The sequence below is a fragment of the Sus scrofa genome, chromosome 1 (assembly GCF_000003025.6).
Source record: "Sus scrofa isolate TJ Tabasco breed Duroc chromosome 1, Sscrofa11.1, whole genome shotgun sequence".
Lineage (NCBI taxonomy): Eukaryota > Metazoa > Chordata > Mammalia > Artiodactyla > Suidae > Sus > Sus scrofa.
Window position 1 is genome coordinate 83845242 of NC_010443.5, and position 18371 is coordinate 83863612.

General features: G+C 39.2%; 1 protein-coding gene and 1 long non-coding RNA gene across 5 annotated transcripts in view; one reads left to right on the plus strand and one right to left on the minus strand.

The window, feature by feature from the left end:
* The window catches only part of LOC110260701, a 47991-nt gene extending 39006 nt beyond the window's left edge, over positions 1–8985 (plus strand). The window contains exon 4 of the long non-coding RNA XR_002344017.1: positions 5970–8985. This is a non-coding gene — a long non-coding RNA (uncharacterized LOC110260701). The remainder of the gene's footprint in view (positions 1–5969) is intronic.
* Positions 2568–6085, minus strand: TPBG (trophoblast glycoprotein). 4 transcript variants are annotated; one of them, XM_021091974.1, is made up of 2 exons: positions 5177–5231; positions 2568–4886 (listed from the first exon to the last, which is right to left on the minus strand). In XM_021091974.1, exon 2 carries the CDS (start codon positions 4529–4531, stop codon positions 3272–3274), a length of 1260 nt encoding a protein of 419 aa, XP_020947633.1. In that variant the 5' UTR covers positions 4532–4886; positions 5177–5231; the 3' UTR covers positions 2568–3271. The 4 variants fall into 4 exon arrangements, with proteins under 4 accessions (XP_020947633.1, XP_001927476.1, XP_020947630.1 ...); XM_001927441.5 differs by lacking the exon at positions 5177–5231 and adding an exon at positions 5051–5170; XM_021091971.1 differs by lacking the exon at positions 5177–5231 and adding an exon at positions 5961–6085 and having other exon boundaries at positions 2637–4886.

Consider the following 18371-nt stretch of genomic DNA (forward strand, 5'->3'; position numbering starts at 1 on the left):
ACCTCTGAACAAACAAAATCTTGTCTAATATTGATAATATCAATTTAAGGAACTCCTTTTAGTCGAATGTGCTTCAAAGACTCCTCATTTTGTAAGAAAAAAATCTACCAGCCATAAGGTATAAAGGTGCCTATGAAGTCAACATTGAATCACACAGGCGGCAAAACTGATGACACATGTATTAATGCTGCAAACTGAATTGTCACACTGAAAGGCAGGGAGTTACAACTCAGGGTCAGTTAGCTGTATTACCCTAAAATCTCACCACTTTAAATAGAAATTTATTGGATGTTTTAATAGCTTTTTAAATTGAGGGATTTATCAAGTGCTTAAATTTTTAGTATTTTTCCAACTTTCTTCAAATGAAACTTGTAAAGGATAAATGAAGGGTGTTCCTTGCTGAAACCTTTGCTGAAGTTTGTATCACCAACCAAAATAAAGTTTAAAAAATGGATTACTCATAGGTTTCTAGGATCAATAATGTGTAATGGTACTAAGGACCAGTGTTTAAAACAAGTGCACTTAGTGATGATACTTTCATTTTCTTTTTTCCTATATTTCCATTCTACTTATTGGATTTATACACAGCTATCTTCCAAGGAACTCAAAATGCCTCATAAGCTTACAGACTTAGGGTATCATAACTGTACAATAGCAATTGTTTTCAAACAGTTAAATTTTTTTTTTAACATTAAGAACGTTTATTGCCATGTATTGGGGAATAGCAAGCAGTGATATGATATTAAAGAGAGCAGTGCTAAATTAGAAAGTTCATACAAAGGAAAGGAAAAAGTAAGGGATGAAAAAGGAAGAAATCATAAAATTCAAAAAAGCCATTGCTTAATGGGCAAAAACTCAGCTTCACTGTATTGCAGATTCTGTTTCAGTGAGTTGATGATGAGAAATCTGGACTAATGAAACGACTGCTCTCCTGGATCTGAGATAAAGCTCAGTTTTTAACTGTTAGATTATCACATGATGAAGGAGAAATAATTCTTCTGAACAGAGACTCTTTAAATATAACAATTTGTTTTTTTTGACAATATCAACAGACTTACCAATAAAAGTCCATCAGCAGTTTATTCCTTAAATGGCGTGATTTTATTAGATGTTTTCACTATTTTTTGGCAGGCTAATATCTTTATCACTCTTAGGAAATGATGGCAACCAGCCAGTTTATGAATTCCTGGTGAAAACTTAAAATGTTTGATGGAATATTAAATATATATGTAACCTTTTCTTAAGTAATTATAGGATTGGAAGTATAACCCAGGAATAATAAATACCATTTCACAAAATGAGCCTCAGGAAACTTAATATGTTAAAATTAAAACATCATATTGTGACTCTCTAATCTAAACAAGGAACAGATTCAGGTATTTTTAGCTCTATTTTGAAAACTTCTGAATTTAACTCAAAGAGAGAATAGGTTTCTATTCTTCTAATGTAAAAAAAAATTTCTAGAACTAAAGTACTATCTCGTCCTATTTCATTTATGAAAATGTGGAAACCTAAATTTTATTTCAAATATGAGACACTCCAGAACATGATCAATTTAAAGGGAAAGCGGAGTTCTAAGGCTTACTAAAGTAAGTTTACCTACACTTTAAACTAAGCAATAAAGGCTAAGTTAAATTTAAGTCACTTTATATAAGAGCTTAGAGATTAATGAAATTTACTTTTAAGCCTAACTGGCACTCCATTTTAAAAAAAAATCTTGTCTGTTACTGATAATATCAACTGATCAACCGATTGCTTTTATTTATACCTAAATGTGATTTCTTCTTCGCAAAGGTGTATATACTAAGATAGAATTTAGCTAAAATCAAAATATCCTCAAATTCTTAAATACTGAACTGAACATAAGAACCTGTGTTGAGACACTTGTTTATGAACAAGACAGTCATTTCAGGTTACTTTCTCAAATTCATATCCTACCATGCCAATTTTTACACATATTAGCAGGGTCTCTGATGAACTATCAACCCTATATGCTCCATTTTAAGTGGGTTTTTTTAATATTAAGGAAAAATCTAAGTTCAAATTTATATTATGTCTTAGAAATATACTTAATTTACATGGAAATTAATCTTTTAATATTTTAGAATATTCTATGTCTTTAAGACACTTCATTTTCATACATTCATTTGCATATTTGTGTCATACTCTGCTCTCAAAAGCCACAGAACAATTTCATATGGAGAGTTTTCTTATGTAAATAATTTTGTTCTGTCCTAACAACTTAGTCTAGAAAAAGTCCCAAACTGCAAACTGTTTATCAGACAGAATTCTTCCTTCTTACCAACTTCATAATGCTTTTACAAAATTGTTTAATTAGTAGCATTAACTTTGAGACCATAAGAAGTCTGTTCATATGAATATTCAAATTCTCTATTTAAATCCTGAAAGAATCCACCACCTCAAAACTATCTCCAAAGTCTTTATGACATTGGTCCCATTTAATTCGCAGCTGTGATAACTAATACCTAATTATCATCAGAACCAAGACCATTCAGTATCACTGCCCCAGTCCTTTTTTCAAATAGCAAACTTGAACACAACTGTAATTCTTTTAAGAATCTTTATTGAATTTTTTCAACAGTTTAGTTGGTTGGATCTCGATGCAGTTTATAAAAAAACTTCAGTATAGTTTCAGATAAACTGCAATCAAAAAAGTAATTTTACTTTGTCAAAGAAGTTGTCTGAAATTGCAAGTTAGTTTTTGTAATATGCAGAACAGTAACATGTAAGCATGCTCTCGGATGCAGGGGCTCCTGTGTACTATGGAGTTACTTTGAAGAGCTTGCTAAGGTCTGCAGGCAGTTTATGGAATGCAATCATTTTCTCCACAATTTAGGTACATGAGAATAAAACGGATATTTATGAATAAAGTCTTTTTCTCAAAAAAGTCGAGGCAGCTTTTGTTGAATGCTATCTGTGGGAGTACACTTGCTACACCTTGAACTGTACTAAGAGAAACAGACAGCCAGGAGTCCAGGTTCATGCTGAAACTTGAAAAATATCCCTCCATATGGTGTTGAGTTCCAAGAAAAGGAAGAGGATAAAACCCTATGCACAGTTGCTCATCGTCTTACAGTAACATAAGCAACCAAGAAACTTTACATAAGAAGGGAGTAAGTTCCCTTCACTGCTTTCAGTCAAGGTCAGTGGTGTCTACAGCGGAGAGTGGAGGTGGAACAAGCCTAGGATGGGATAAAGCTTAAGTCTACATCTCATGCATAGTTGTCATTGTTCTGTCCTCGCATAGCTCTCAGACATCCGAATTCGAACTGAGGTTTGTTAACCTGGGGTCTGCATTGATTTCATATCTGTAATGATACCCTTCCATGTGATCCCTGCAGGCGTCTCTGATGTTATGCATCCACTTCTTTATCCCTTTGCGGTTCAGATATAAAACCAGTAGGAAAATGGCACCTATCAGGGCTAAAACAATACCTAGGAAGACATAAGAAGTCTGCAGGGATGGAGGGAGGTCAGGGTCACAGTCCAAATCGGAGCTGTTAAGTTCCAAGAGGACCCGGTGCCTCATTTTCTCCGGGAATGCACAGGTGAGCCTGGCTTTATCCTGCACTACCTCTGTCTCCTTGAGCCAGGCCACCATGTCTGCCAGGTGGCAGTCACAGACCCAGGGATTGTCGTCCAGAAAGACCCTAACGTGTGGCAGGCTTTGCAGCTCTGCCAGAGTGCCGTTGTGCAGGACTTTGAGGGCGTTGTCCTCCAGGTGGAAGCTTTCGAGGTGTGTCAGGTTGCGGAAGAACACATAAGTCAGGCTCACCAGAGAGTTGTTGCGCAGGTCCAGGTGCCGGAGGTCTGGTAGCTGGGCCAGGACGTCCAGGGGCAGGTAGAGGAGGTGGTTGCTGGCCAGCTCCAGGCGGCGGAGGCCGCGCAGCGCGTGGCCCGCTCGCAGGGCGGCTGCCACCATCCCCTCAAAGCTCCGGTTCTGCCGCTGGGCCGCCGAGGTCACAATGTGGTTCAGGATCAGGTCCACCAAGGGGCTGGGGGCCGCGACGCTGGCGTTGCTGCCCGAGAAGGCGAAGGCGCTGAGGTTGGCCAGTGGGTTGTGGCTGAGGTCGAGCAGGCGTAGGCTGGGCAGGTGCTCGAAGGCGCCGGCTTGCACCTCCGTCAGGCGGCTGCCACTGAGGTTGAGTGCAGACAGCTCGGCCAGCGGCGGCCGGCGGGCGAAGGCGCCAGTGGGGAGCACGGCCAGCTGATTGCCGGTGAGGAAAAGGGTACGCACGTAGGGGGGCAGATCCGCGGGCACCTCGGTCAGGTTGCGGCCCACGCACTTGACGGTGCGCGCCGCCTCGGAGCACTCGCACGGCTGGGGGCAGCGGCCCGGCAGCGGGGGCAGGGCGGACGCCGCGGAGGCCGGGAACGACGCCGAGGAGGTAGAGGACGCCGAAGAGGTGAGGGAGGACGAAGAGACCCAGCCCAGGAGGACCAGCGCCAGGCGCGCCAGCCGCAGCCGCCCGTCCCCGGCGGCCGGGCCCCGGGAGCACCCCCCAGGCATCGCGGCTCAGGTCTCCCCGGAGCTGGGCTGGGGCGCCGCCCGCTCCGAAGGCTCAGGAGGCTGGGCCGGGAGGGCGCGGGCCGGCCGGAAGCGTCTAGAGAAAACTTTCCTCCGGTGGGTGCGGAAGAGGGCCGCTGTAGCCGCCGCCCGCCGCCGGAACTTGACTAACCCCCTAGCCACCGGGCGTCCCCCTCCCGGGTCCGATTCCCCCGCCCCTTCCCCCCAGAAAGTACGCACGGCGGGTCGGGACGCCCAGCTCCGCGCTCACTCCTCCCGCTCCTCTTCCAGCCGGCGCCCCCGGGTGGTACCTCCTTGCCTCTAGGGTTGGCGCTTCGCGCTGGGTCCACTGCGCGACCTGGGACAAGCAGGAGAGAAGCGTGAGGAGCGGCGGCGGCCGCTGCTCCCTGACTGCAGAAACTGGCCTCTCCGAGCCAAGCCGTCCCCCCAACTCAGTACCCAAGACCTCCCTCCAAAAGCCCGTCCGGGCCTCGCCTCCTCCAGCTCCACGCACATCCTTACCCGGGAGAGGGGCGCGCGACCCGAGACCCGGAGTACGGTCTCCTCTCTGTCCCGGCCCCTGCTATATATACCCTTCCGGCTCCCGCCCCCCTCCCTCCCGGATCAGACTCGTCCCCCGCGTCTAACTTCTCGCTTAATCCCCGGCGCCTCCCGACCAAACTTCTCACTCTCCCAGCTCCTTCCCCCACCGCCTCCGCGGAAGACCTGCCTTCCGGGGTCTCCGCCCCCGCCTGTTCTGCAGGACCTCTCCTCCGGGTCCACGTTAGGATGAGAGGGAAGTTTCAGCTTACAGGAGTCTTTTGATCTCTTTTAGATGCCCTCTCGGCTTAAGAAGTGGGGTACCTTAGGGCTGCCGCCACCCCTGAGCCCGCACGCCCACCCGCCCCTCGGATCGGAGGGCCTTCAAGTCCTCTCCAAAGGGGAGGGGAGAGGCCGCGAACAAAGCCGCGGTGGGACCCAGGACCTGCGCGGCTCTCCCGCCTGAGGATGGGGAGGGGCTGGAAGCCGCCTCCCAGTTCTCGCCTTCTCCGCCTGCTCCCCACAGCTCACCTCCAGGGACAACTCCGAGTCCCACCAGAGTCGCGGCGACTTCCCCGCTCCACGCTGCCGGAGCCGACGCTCCTCGCACCCCAGCCCCTGGCCCAACCTCCGCGGCTGGGAAAAACCAACCCGGGGGGCGGGGGAGGGCAAGCCTGAGGGAGGAAAGACTCTGGTGGTGCAGCCAGCCTCGGCGGCCTTCAGGAGGGGGGGGATTTAGAAAGGAGACCGGAGGGCTGAGGGGAGATCTGGGCTACACGCCTCCTCCCGGTGGAAATTGACGAGGAATGTACCCGAAAAGGTGAGGGAATCCCTTTTTCTCCCCCTTCCTAGGCATCGTTTGGTGGTTCCTCATTTTGCATACTGTATTTACCTTGAACAGGAACAAAACCGCTGGTGAATCTCGTGGAATTCGCCCAGATTCTGGCACTTACGGCAGAACCAGATAGATTTTGGCGTGACCAAGCAGCGCGAAGCCGCAGCATAGAGAAACGAGCTGAAAATGCACAGCGGCAGCAGCAAAAAACCCCAGCAGTCCGCAAGGGAGTTTCAGAAAGTCTTCCCAGCCAAGTGATGCCTTGGACTGCCAACTTCAGGTTTAGGTGCAATTAGTGCGTCCCCACCTGTCCCGCCCCCGCGCTTCTTGCCTGGTTTCGGGACTTGGGAAGGGAGAGAGCCAACTTGAGGGAGAAGGAAAAGAAAGGGGAAAAAAGGGATTGGTGGAGAAGAGATTCATTCTTGATTCATTACTTTTCTTCTCCCCAAATTAAAAGCAGAGGGACGAAAACAGCAGCCAAGGCATCCTAGAAACAAAAGGCAAATAGCGAGGATGTGAGTCACCCGGAAAGCGGACCCGCCCCCCTCACCAGATGTGGCAGCGGTGTCAGTGCAAGTCCTTTAGGCTGGGAGAGCTCCCGGGGTGGGGGTGGGAGGAAGGCCGCCAGAAAAGAACCGAAGTTTGGTACTGAAGTCTGACGCCCCAGGGGGCACCGGTTAGGCAGGGAGCAGTTGGGGTAGGAGACACGGACTCCTGGAGTACAAGGAGGATACCTTGGAGAGGTTTGCGGTCCTGAAAGCTCTGCCGTTTTCTCCAGGACTCAGTATCTCCTTTGTCCCAATCCAATTGGAGAAAACAGTTGGGAAAACTAAGATCTGGTAATATAAAAAGAATAGAATAAGGAAATGCCCAAGTTTGTGCCTATGACTTGGGCCTTTAGTGTGAAGAAAGATCCCAACTTTTCAGTGGATTATTGATGACTTTGGTGGAAGAGAAAGTCTGTAGAGCCAACAGCAAAAATGGCCCAGACAAGACCTGTTTTGTTCATCTGCATCTTCAGCACGTTTATCTAAATCTCCTGTTCGTATTTTTAAGTGTGTTTTGTATCATGAATGTGAAACACTTCAAAAAAAGAATCTCAAAAGCTGTAGTCATGTTCTGTATCCCAATGATGGTGGTGGTTGTAGTTTCATAAATCTGTACGCATGTTAAAATTCATAGAACTTTGTACACCAAAAAGAGTCAGTTTTACTGTATGATAAATTTTGAAACAAAATTAATTACTCATGAGGGGAAAAAAACTGTAATAATTCTGCAGCATGATATTCATTTTGGTTCTGCTCTGTTAAGGAAAGTGAGAATCACTTTAGAATTTAGAAAGATATTCTCATCTGATCAGCCAATCAGCTTGGTAATATGGATATATCATTAGTATTAATGTCTTGTTATTGGTATTGTTATTCTGTTTTACAGTTGAAAACACTGGGGCTCTGAGCTAAGAATAACTAGCTTTGACAGTGTCTTTTACTTTCCAAGCCCTGTGCTGATGACTTTATAGAAATTATGTCATTTGCTCTTCCCATCAGTACTAAGGTAGATCCTCTCCTTAGTTTTACACAGGAGAAAATAGAGGCAAAATAAATTATGTAACTTGTTCAGATGTGTGGTAGAGGTGAGGACCAGGCCCAGATTTGTCTGCTCCTTATATAATATCTCACATTCCACCTCTAGGTGAGATTGAGGAGTTTGTGCAGAGTCCTACTCTGATTCACTTTGGCAGAACCAAAGCCTCACCCCTGGCTCTGCTTAATTTCTTCTACCTGCCTACAGCTAGAAGCTGGTTATGGCTGCTGAAGCAGGACTCAGGAATTTGGGGGCATTTTTAGCTCCATCACTTACTTATTGTGCAGCTTCTATATACCCCTGATTCTTAATCTGTAAAATAGGACCACTAATAAAATGTTATTTCTGTGAGATTTGAGATAACTTATACAACACCCTTAGCAAAATTGCTCATTATTATTGTGCTCTTGTTAATTACTCTCCCTCTTGCCATTTACTGTGCATGCACCAGATCTCTATAACTATGTTAAGGACAGAAATACAAGGTTGAATAGTCTTAAGGTTTCTTTCCAGTAGAATTGCCAGATTTAGCAAATAAAAACACAGGACACTCAGTTAAATTTGAATTTCAAATACACAATGAATGATCTTTTAGTATAAATATGTCCTATGCAATATTTTGAATGTACTTATCTTTAAAAAAAATCATCCTTTACCCAAAATTCATATTACCTGGCATCCTGTATTTGATCTTCATGACAAAGGAGTTCATAACCTGGTGGAAGAAACACACAGAAACAAAAGCTTTCAGTGCAGAATACTGAATGCAGTTTAGTGCATATATCTTTCCAATCTCCTCTCTCTTTATATACATTTTGCTTCCATTTCTGCCATTTTTATAAAAATCATGTTATAGTATATTTATTATTATTATTTTAATTTTAAAACAACTAGGTATCATTCTGTGCCCATATGTATGGGTAGGCTTCTTCTTTAAAGACTGCAAAATATTCTATTCTGTGGATTGCGTTATATTTTTTAACTGCCCTATTAAAAGACATTAAGATGAGTAACTCCTTTTTAAAGACGTTTCCTTCAGTGAGAAAAGCTTACGAGGATCAGTTCTATTTTGATTGTCTTAAGCATTTAATTATCCTAAATTATCATACTTGCTTTACTCCTAACAGCTTGAAAAATTTTTTGTGCATGATGCTATTAACATGCTCTAAAGCAGGACACATTATTTCAGAGTACATTTTTCCCCACTTATTCTTCAATTCCAAAATAAAATAGAAGAATCTGAATATCCTAATGGAAAAGAACCAACCTAGTGTATTTCAATTGCTCACTTTGTAGCCTCCAGGGAAATGTCTTTGCACTATTATTAATTTAGCACATTGTTTCTTCAGGAACCACTTTTATTCTAACAACCCAAAGGAAAGTCAGTAAATTATTGAAATATTGCTGCTGCTAAATCCTAGGAAGACAAGGAATACAGTAGCATAAATTAAAAAAAAAAAAAAAAAAAAAAGAGTTGTTATGGCCATCCTCATGTTAACTAGCAGAGAGAAGCCATGTGGTCCAGCATGGACAAACATCAAGACTATTTAAGACTAACCAAGTTTGATATGCCTTAAATTAGCAAGGGAACTGATAAAAGTGAATATTCTCAAACCTAAAAAAAAAAATTTTTAATCAAATATTGGTGACATCAAGCATATAGGTCATAAAACCACATTACTTATTGTGCAGCTTCTGTATACCCCTGATTCTTAACACCATAGCAATCAACTTGACAGTTAATTTGGGGGAAAAAAGTTATACATTCATGAAAAATATTTTTTAATTTTTTATGATTAAAAAGAAAACTCTTCTCATGAGCTGACTGCACATCATTTAAGAAAGAAACATGTTTCTTGTCTGAGATATATAAACTAAATTAAGTAAAATATTAACTAAGGAATGGGTCAAAAAGGACATATATTTCATGAGTCAGTGCAATAGAGGTTGGAGCTGGTGAAAGAAAATATATCAAAGACATTTCAGAATTTATGGGAGATTAAATCCTAAAGAAAGAACAAGTTAGAAGGCTGTAAAGTAGGAAAGCTTAAACTGGATGGAAATACATGATTCTTCAAGTCTGAAAAAATATTGAAAGGTAAATAAAAACAATTATATAGTAATCTGAAGAGCTTTGCAAATTGTTAGCATTGCAGGAATATTCAACTTTAAAAGTGTTTAACTTTTTAAAACCTTACTGTATGTCCTCCACCTATTTGATGTCCTTGGATACAAAGGTAGATATGATTAAAAAAAAAAAAAATCCCTGCCTTTAGGTAACTCACATTCTAGTGGTAAAAGCAGACTGTCTTAACAAGTATAAAACATAATGAGATTGGAGGAGACTTCACTGGAGAAGTAATGCCTGAATTACATTCTTTATTATTCATAGAACTTGAACTTGCCAGACAAAAGATTGGCAAGTTGGTGGAAAGAATCAGAGAATTTGTTCAGTTCTAGAGACTATGTGAGGAAGAGAACAGCACGTGTTGGAGAGAGTGGTACAGGTGGATTTAAACTGTGGTTGGGGCAGATCACTGTCCTCTATTCTAAAAAATTTGATTTCATCTTATAAAACTGGGGAAACTGAAGATATTCAGCAGGGAAATGACATGACCAGATGTGCATTTTAGAATGCTCGTGTTTGCTATTTGTTTGAAGGGTAAATTACAGGCATAGAGACTGAGGGCAAGAGAGAAGTTGGGAGAGCCAAGTGATAGATGTTGAAGAACTAAACTAAAGCAGTCTTGGAGTTTCTCTGTGGCACAGCGGGTTAAAGATCTGGCTTGGGTCACTGCTGTGGTGTGGGTTGATCTCTGGCCCTGGAATTTCCACATGCCTCAGACAGCTTAAAAAGAAAATTACAAAATAAATTAAGGAGTTCCCATTGTGGCTCAGTGATAAAGAACCCAACTGGTATCCATGAGGACATGGGTTCAATCCCTGGCCTTGCTCAGTGGGTTAAGGATCCTGTGTTGTGGTGAGCGGTAGTGTAGCAGCTCTGATTCAACCCCTAGCCTGGGAAGCCTGGGAACTTCCATATGCCATGGGTGTGGCCCTAAAAGATAAAATAAAAATAAAATAAATCAAATCAAATCAAATAGTAAATGAAATAAGATATAAAATAGCAGTGTGGAAATACTGGCAAAGCAGGTACAGTTTATATAGACCAGTGGTTCTCAACAGGGTGACACTGCCCCTTGTGGGCATTTTGAATATTTTTGGAGGCATTTTCTGGTTGCCACAATCATTGGGAAGAGCTACTGTCATTTAGTATGTATAGGCCAGGAATGTTAAACATCCTGCAATTAGAGGGATAATATCATACAATGAAAAATTATCCTGCTCCCCACATGACTTTTACATATATCCATTTAGGCAGTCTTGTAGATGAAAAACCTGATTATAATCATCTCAGTCTAGAAACAACTCCATTGTACATTTAGACTACAAATACTTAAAGAATGTTTTTATTTTATTTATTTTATTAATTAATTTATTTATTTTGGGGGGCCCACACCCATGGCATGTGGAGGTTCCCAGGCTAGGGGGCGAATCAGAGCTGTAGCTGCTGGCCTACACTACAGCCATAGCAAAACAGGATCTGAGCCATGTCTGCAACCTACACCACAGCTCACAGAAATGCCAGAGATCGAATCTGTATCCTCATGAGTGCTAGTCAGATTCGTTAACTGCTGTGCCGTGGCAGGAACTCCAAGAATGGTTTTAATATACACCAGGTTTTCCAGGAATGCAGCTACCCTGTTCATTGAAGAAAAATATATATTTTTTTTTTGCTTGGAATGCCACCAAAGTTTTCTCTCCAACAGATATGCAATTCATGCTATTTGAATCACCAGTGCAACCCAACTGTATCTGTTTGCATTTGTACTTACTGCATCTACAGTGTATTCTTATTGCAAAATGTCTAAGAAAAAATTATTTTCAATACTTATTTGAATCTTAGTCTAATTTCCCTTAAACCCTAGCCTGCTTATAAGTAAGTGGAAGTAACTTACCACTTCATTTGGTCTTCCAACATATTTATATGTTATACTACATGTTATTTAATATTTAATTATGCTCCTTTTACTTCTTTTTGATATTATAGTTAGTATAATATATATTTTAAAATTTGTGTGAAGGTATGCTTTATATGATGAGGAGGCTTTATAAAATACTGGTTTTAAAAAGGAAACATTTGTTTTAAAAAGGTTGAAATAACCTTAGGTTTTTTTTTTTTTTTTTTTTTTTTGTATAATTTGAATAACACCTAAGGAGTAGAATCCGTAAGTAATTTGTATAATACCTAAGGAGTAGAATCTGTAAATCTTCATGATTTATTCAGTATAGAGGCAAGACTACAGGCATTTGTAATTCCAAAAGGTGTAACATAGTAGATAACTTCTATCTTTTAAATGAAATCCAGAGAAATTCTAATACTTCTAAATTGAAGAGTCAAATTTGACTATAAGGAAGCTGAAAAACATCTGGAATAAAGGATAGAACAGCGAACTTATTCATTTAAAGAAGAACCTGGGTTGAAATTTTGTCTTTTCAAAAGAAATTGTGGTAAATATTTAAATCAGCAATGTTACCCAATACTCTTTGTCTAATGTAAATTAATTCTACTTTGAAGTTGACATTGAAGATTTTCCGTTTCTCTAGTCCTTGCCCAAACTGGATTCTAAACCAAAACTGGAATTCAGCCAATCAATGGAAGCAGTTGCAATTGTAGCTACCATCCAAGTTCAATTCATTTCAATTAAATTTAATACAGTTCAAGAAATGTTTACTAATGTGCCTTTTTTGTGCATGGTACTCACTTTGTCTTCCAAACAGAGCCACCTCCAAAGCCAGAAATTTCCCTTTAAAAATTCTCTAATCCTGGTACATTGACAGGCAGTCTATTGCACGCCCATGGCAGAGGTTCAGCAGAATAGACCTGGGCCAAAGCTTAGATATATGACCCAAACATCTCTAATTTATTTTGTAAGTCTTATCTAGTGAGTTAAAACACATAGATCAATAAGTTGCCTGCTAGCCCTGATTAAAATATTCAAATAAGTGAATATGATAGCCAATAAGTGAATATTTATCAGATTCAGTTTAGCTCCCCATATGAAAGTCCAGGAAGAGAAGACTGAAAATACTGTGAATTTTGGAATAGAAATTTATCACATTACCTTAGCAGTGAAAAAAAAAAAAAAAATGAAGTAAAAGAGTTTACCTAGGGACTCCATGCCAAAAAAAAGAAACAACCCCATCAAAAAATGGGCAGAAGATCTAAACAGATATTTCTCCAAAGAAGACATACAGATGGCCAAAAAACACATGAAAAGATGGTCAATATCACTCATCATTAGAGAAATGCACATCAAAACCATGATGAGGTACCACCTTACACCAGCCAGAATGGCCATCATCCAAAAGTCTACAAACAATAAGTGCTAGAGAGGGTGTGGAGAAAAAGGAACTCTATTACACTGTTGGCGGGAATGTAAATTGGTGCAACCACTGTGGAAAACAGTATGGAGATTCCTCAGAAAACTAAACATAGAACTAGCATTTGATCCAGCAATCCCACTCCTGGGCATCTATCCAGAGAAAACCACGACTTGCAAAGACACATGTACTCCGATGTTCATTGCAGCACTATTTACAATAGCCAAAACATGGAAACAAGCTAAATGTCCATGGACAGAGGAGTGAATCAAGAAGAGGTGGTACTTATACACAATGGAATATTACTCAGCCATTAAAAAGAGGGAAATAATGGCATTCTTAGCAACATGGATGGACCTAGAAACTATCATGCTAAGTGAAGTCAGTCATACAATGAGACACCAACATCAAATGCTTTCACTGACATGTGGAATCTGAAAAAAGGACAGACTGAACTTCTTTGCAGAACAGATGCTGACTCACAGACATTGAAAATCTTATGGTCTCCAGAGGAGACAGTTTGGGGGGTGGGGGATGTGCTTGGGCTGTGGGATGGAAATCCTGTGAAATTGGATTGTTATGGTCATTATACAACTACAGATGTGATAAATTCATTTGAGTAATTTAAAAAATATAATATAAATAAAAATGAAAAAAAAAAAGTTTACCTAGGGAGACAAAATCAAACCAGCATCAAATAATATGGCCTGATGAGTGGGTGGGTTTTGAGAATAGTGTTTTCTATTTTTAATAACAAAATATTTCAATTCATTTAAAATGGTATAAAAAGGGAGTTGGGTGCAAAATGCATGCAAAGGGATGCCTATATTGAACTTGAACAGAAGCCTACTGGAGGAATATATGATATCAGGAGGTAGTTCAACCCATGAAATATTGGTGTGATGACATTTGCAAAAGGGTGATAGTCAAAATAGTTTACAACTAGTATGGCACGGACACTGGCCAGCAAGTGTTCAATAATCAGGGTGCCACCTGTCAACAAGGAATAAGGTTTTGTTGATACAAGTTCCCTGAATGTAAACAGTATAGATATATTTAATATATGTAACATATACATATATTAAAGGTTTCTGATTCTCTTGGCAAACACCCTTTACAGTACAGGCAATCACCAAAATTTTTCCTTAACTTCCTTAACTATGTTACCATAAGGAATTGGAAATCTTTTTTTTTTTTTCTTTTCTTTTTTTTTTTTTTTTTTTTTTTTTTTTTTGTCTTTTTGCCTTTTCTTGGGCCACTCCTGGGGCATATGGATGTTCCCAGGCTAGGGGTCTAATCGGAGCTGTAGCCAGCGGCCTATACCAGAGCCACAGCAACGCAGGATCTGAGCCACATCTGCAACCTACACCACAGCTCACGGCAACACCAGATCCTTAACCCACTGAGCAAGGCCAGGGATCAAAACCTCAACCTCATGGTTCCTAGTCGGATTTGTTAACCACTGCACCACGACGGGGACTCCCGGAATTGGAAATCTTTAAAATAAGAAAATAACCAGTAGTTATGAGTAAATTGAGTATATTCCTCATATGTTACATAAATAACTTTGAAGTGTGTAAGTGCTTCTAGGCACTGTCCTGAGAACTAAGGATACAATGGTGAATTAGACAAAAGCCCTGTCTTGATGGAAACATCGTTTCCACCAGTTTATTAAATCAATTAACTCAAGTGTGGGAAATCTAGTTTTCTTTTTTAATTGAATTAAGATATTTTGTTATTAAACTTAGAAAACATGTAGCAATAGAGAATTGTGTAACAAAAGCTTGTGTACCTGTTACTCAGCTTTACAAATACTAACATTTGATTTTTTTCGATTTTCTTTTATCTATAATTAAAGTGAACAAATTTGTAAGTTTCAGCATATATATACACTCTTGAAACCATTTTCAAGAAAATTAACATATACCTCACCCTCGAAAGTTTTTTCATGACCCTTTGTAATCTCTCCATCCACGTCACCCCCACCCCAACCCATGCCTAAGTAATGATTTGTTTGATTTCTGTCACTGTAAATTAGTTTGAATTTTCTAGCAATTTATATAAATAGAATCATACACTGTGTACTCTTTTTTTTTTTTAATCTGGCTTCTTTTCACTCACCATAATTATTTTGAGGTTTATCTATGTTTTTATGAGTATCTACAATTCATTTCCATTTCTTTGGTGAGTGGTATTCTATGGTATAGATATAGAACATTTTGTTTATCCCTTTACCTGTCGATAGTCATTTGGACTTTATCTAGTCTGAGGATATTACATATAAAGCTGCAATAAACATTTGTGTTCAAATCTTTGAGCATATGCTCTCATTTCTCTTGGGTCGATATCAAGAGGTAGAACATTTAGGTCATATGGTAGATTCATTTTTAACTTTTTCAGGAATTGCTAACTAATTTCCAAAGTTGGTTTATTGTTTTACATTAACCCCCCACACACAGTTGTTCCATATCCTTCCAACACTTGATATGGTTAGGTTTTCTTTAATGTAGGTATTCTCAAACACATGTAACGGTATCTCATTTTGCTTTTGTGTGTGTGTGTGTAAGTTCCTGGGCCAGGGATCAACCCCGTACGAGAGAGGCAACCCGAGCCACAGCAATGACTATGCCAGATCCTTAACCTGCTGCACCACAAAGGAACTCCTCATTTTGCTTTCAATTGATCAATGATGTTGAGCACCCTTTAATATGCTCATTTGCTGCCTGCATATCTTCTTCCATGAAGTGTCTGATCAATTCATTTGAAATCTTTTTAAAAAATTTTTTTAAAAATCCATTTTTTAGAATTGAGCCATTTGTTTTCTTACAATTGAGTTTTAAGCATTCTTTACATATATCTTTTAGCTATGAAGAAATAATAATAAATTAGTGTTCTACACCTAGACAAATATCATTGAAACTCCTGATTTAAGGGAATAATAAAGAATCCTACAATTATTGAAGCAAAATTGGCACTTGGTGAGGGAAGAAAAATTAAACCAATTTCAGAGGTTTTTTTTTTTTTTCTGTTCTGTTAGATGCTGTAAGAATTTGAAGCTCTATGAGTCACCTGAGTTTTTAAAAATAATTTATTTTTTGAAATATATAATGCATGTAAACAGTTGAAAATTCAAAAGTGGCAAAAAGATATACAAGGGAAAATCTTCTACTCCTGTCTCTTGGCTATCCAGTTAACCTCTCCAGAGACAACAAACTTTTATCAGGTTTCTGTGTATATCTTTCCATTTAGATCTTATGCACGTGTATGAAAATTCCTTTTCGCAAATAACTGAACAGTGCACATTGTTCTGCACTATGTTTAACTGAACCAAAAGACTCAGAGATTCTTCATTATTAGAATAATAAAGAGCAGTTTTATGGGTAGATGTTATCCACTGGGTAGTTATATTGGCTATATAATAAACCACCTCAAAACTCAGTGGCTTAAAACAATTCTTGACAAGCATAGCTTATGCATCTATAGCTTGGCTGAGGATTAGATGATTTGGATTGGATTTTGTTGACAAACTGTTCATCTAGGCTTGCTCATGCTTCTGCAAATTGACTGGTGGCTCTCTTCTAGGTTGGGCTTGACAGAAACAACTTATTTGAACACAATCTGCTCCAAAGGACTATTAACTTCCTCCTAATACTAGTGGAATAGCTGATGCAGTAGAAGTATAAGAGCAAGTAAGCCTAACCCATGTAAGTCCCTTTTAAGATACTGTTCACACCACATTGTCACCACACTGTCAGCCAAAGCGAATCACATGCTAAAGCCAAGGAACAAGGAACTATACCCTCTGGTGCACAGTGGGAGAGTGCTGCAAAGTAACATAGCAAGGGGCTTGCATAGAGGAAAGGATGAAGCAATGGAGCTATTGGTTCAATATACCACAGCAATATTGGTATACCACAACTGATTTAAACAACCCCCTGTTAAGAGGTTTTCAACTTTTTGCTATTACAAACAATGCAGCAATGACTGAGTACACATGTCATCTTTCACCTATGCCACCATATCTCTAGGACAAATCCTTAGAAGTGAAATTCATGGTTAACAAATATGGGCTTTTATAAATTTGATAGGTATTGCAAGAGTACTGTGTAGATATTAGAGATTGTAAAAATGTATGTTCCCATCAGCAATGTTGGGACCATGTTACCATTTTTTATCTTTGCCAGTCTTGCACATGAAAGTGTAATCTTTGCATAGTTCTGATTTGTATTGTTTTATTATAAAGGAGGCTGACAATCTTTTCATATGCTTAAAAACCATATTTATTTCCTTTTAAAATCCATCTGTTCATATCTTTTGCCTATTTAGTTCCAAAGAGTTTTTTAATTTTTTTCCCAAGTGATTTGTATACCTTAAAGAAATTAACACTTTACTTCTTAAATTAAGGGCAGTCATAAAAACAAAAGCTCCTGAAATTAAGAACAAGCAGAACCATCAGAAACAGCAGAATATAAATTTGTCTGTATGTTCCAGAATAGATTATATGCTAGGCTATAAAATAATTCTCAATGAATTAATTGTAGAAAGTATTTCTCTGATCACAATGGAGAGAAAATCAGAAATAAATAACAAAAACAATTTTGGGATATTCACAAATAATGAGGAAATTAAACAGTATACTACTAAATAACCAATAGGTCAAAGAAGAAATCAAAAGAAAAAATAGAAATTTAGGATGAATGAAAATGAAGATATGGCATACTAAAACTTATAAGATGCAGTTTGTATAGGAAAATTTAGAGCCGTAAATGCCTACGTGGAAAAAAAATAAACAATTTCAAAGATTTGACATCCACTTAAGATACTGGAAAAGGAGGGCAAATTAAAGTAAAGCAAGCATAAGTGAGAAATAATAATTAAAATGAAATAAATGAAGTAGATAAAAAGGAAAATAATAAAGAAAATCAACAAAATCCAAAGTTTGTTCTTCAAAAAGATCAATAAAGTTGCTAAAACTTTAGTTAGACTAAAAAGAAAGACTCCAATTACAAAAATCAGAAATGAAAAAGGACATATTATCACCAATCTTACAAAAATAAAAAGAATTATGAAAGAATGCTATGAACAATAATTTACCAACAAATTAGATGATATAAATGAATGTAAAATTTCCTAGAAAAACCCAAGCTACTAAGACTGACTCAAAAAGAAATGGAAAATCTGAATAAACTTCTAGCAAGTAAAGAAACTTAGTTTATAATCAAAAAACTTCTCACAAAGAAAATCCAATGACCAGACAACATCACTGGTAATTTTTGCCAAACACTTAAATAAGGGTTGTAAAAAATAGAAAAGAAAATTTTTTTAATTAAAGTATAGTTAATTTGCAATATTATGTTAGATTCATGTGTACAGCAGAATGATTCAGTTTTATATACATGTGTATGTATGAGTGTGTTTGTGTTTTCTTTTTCACATTCT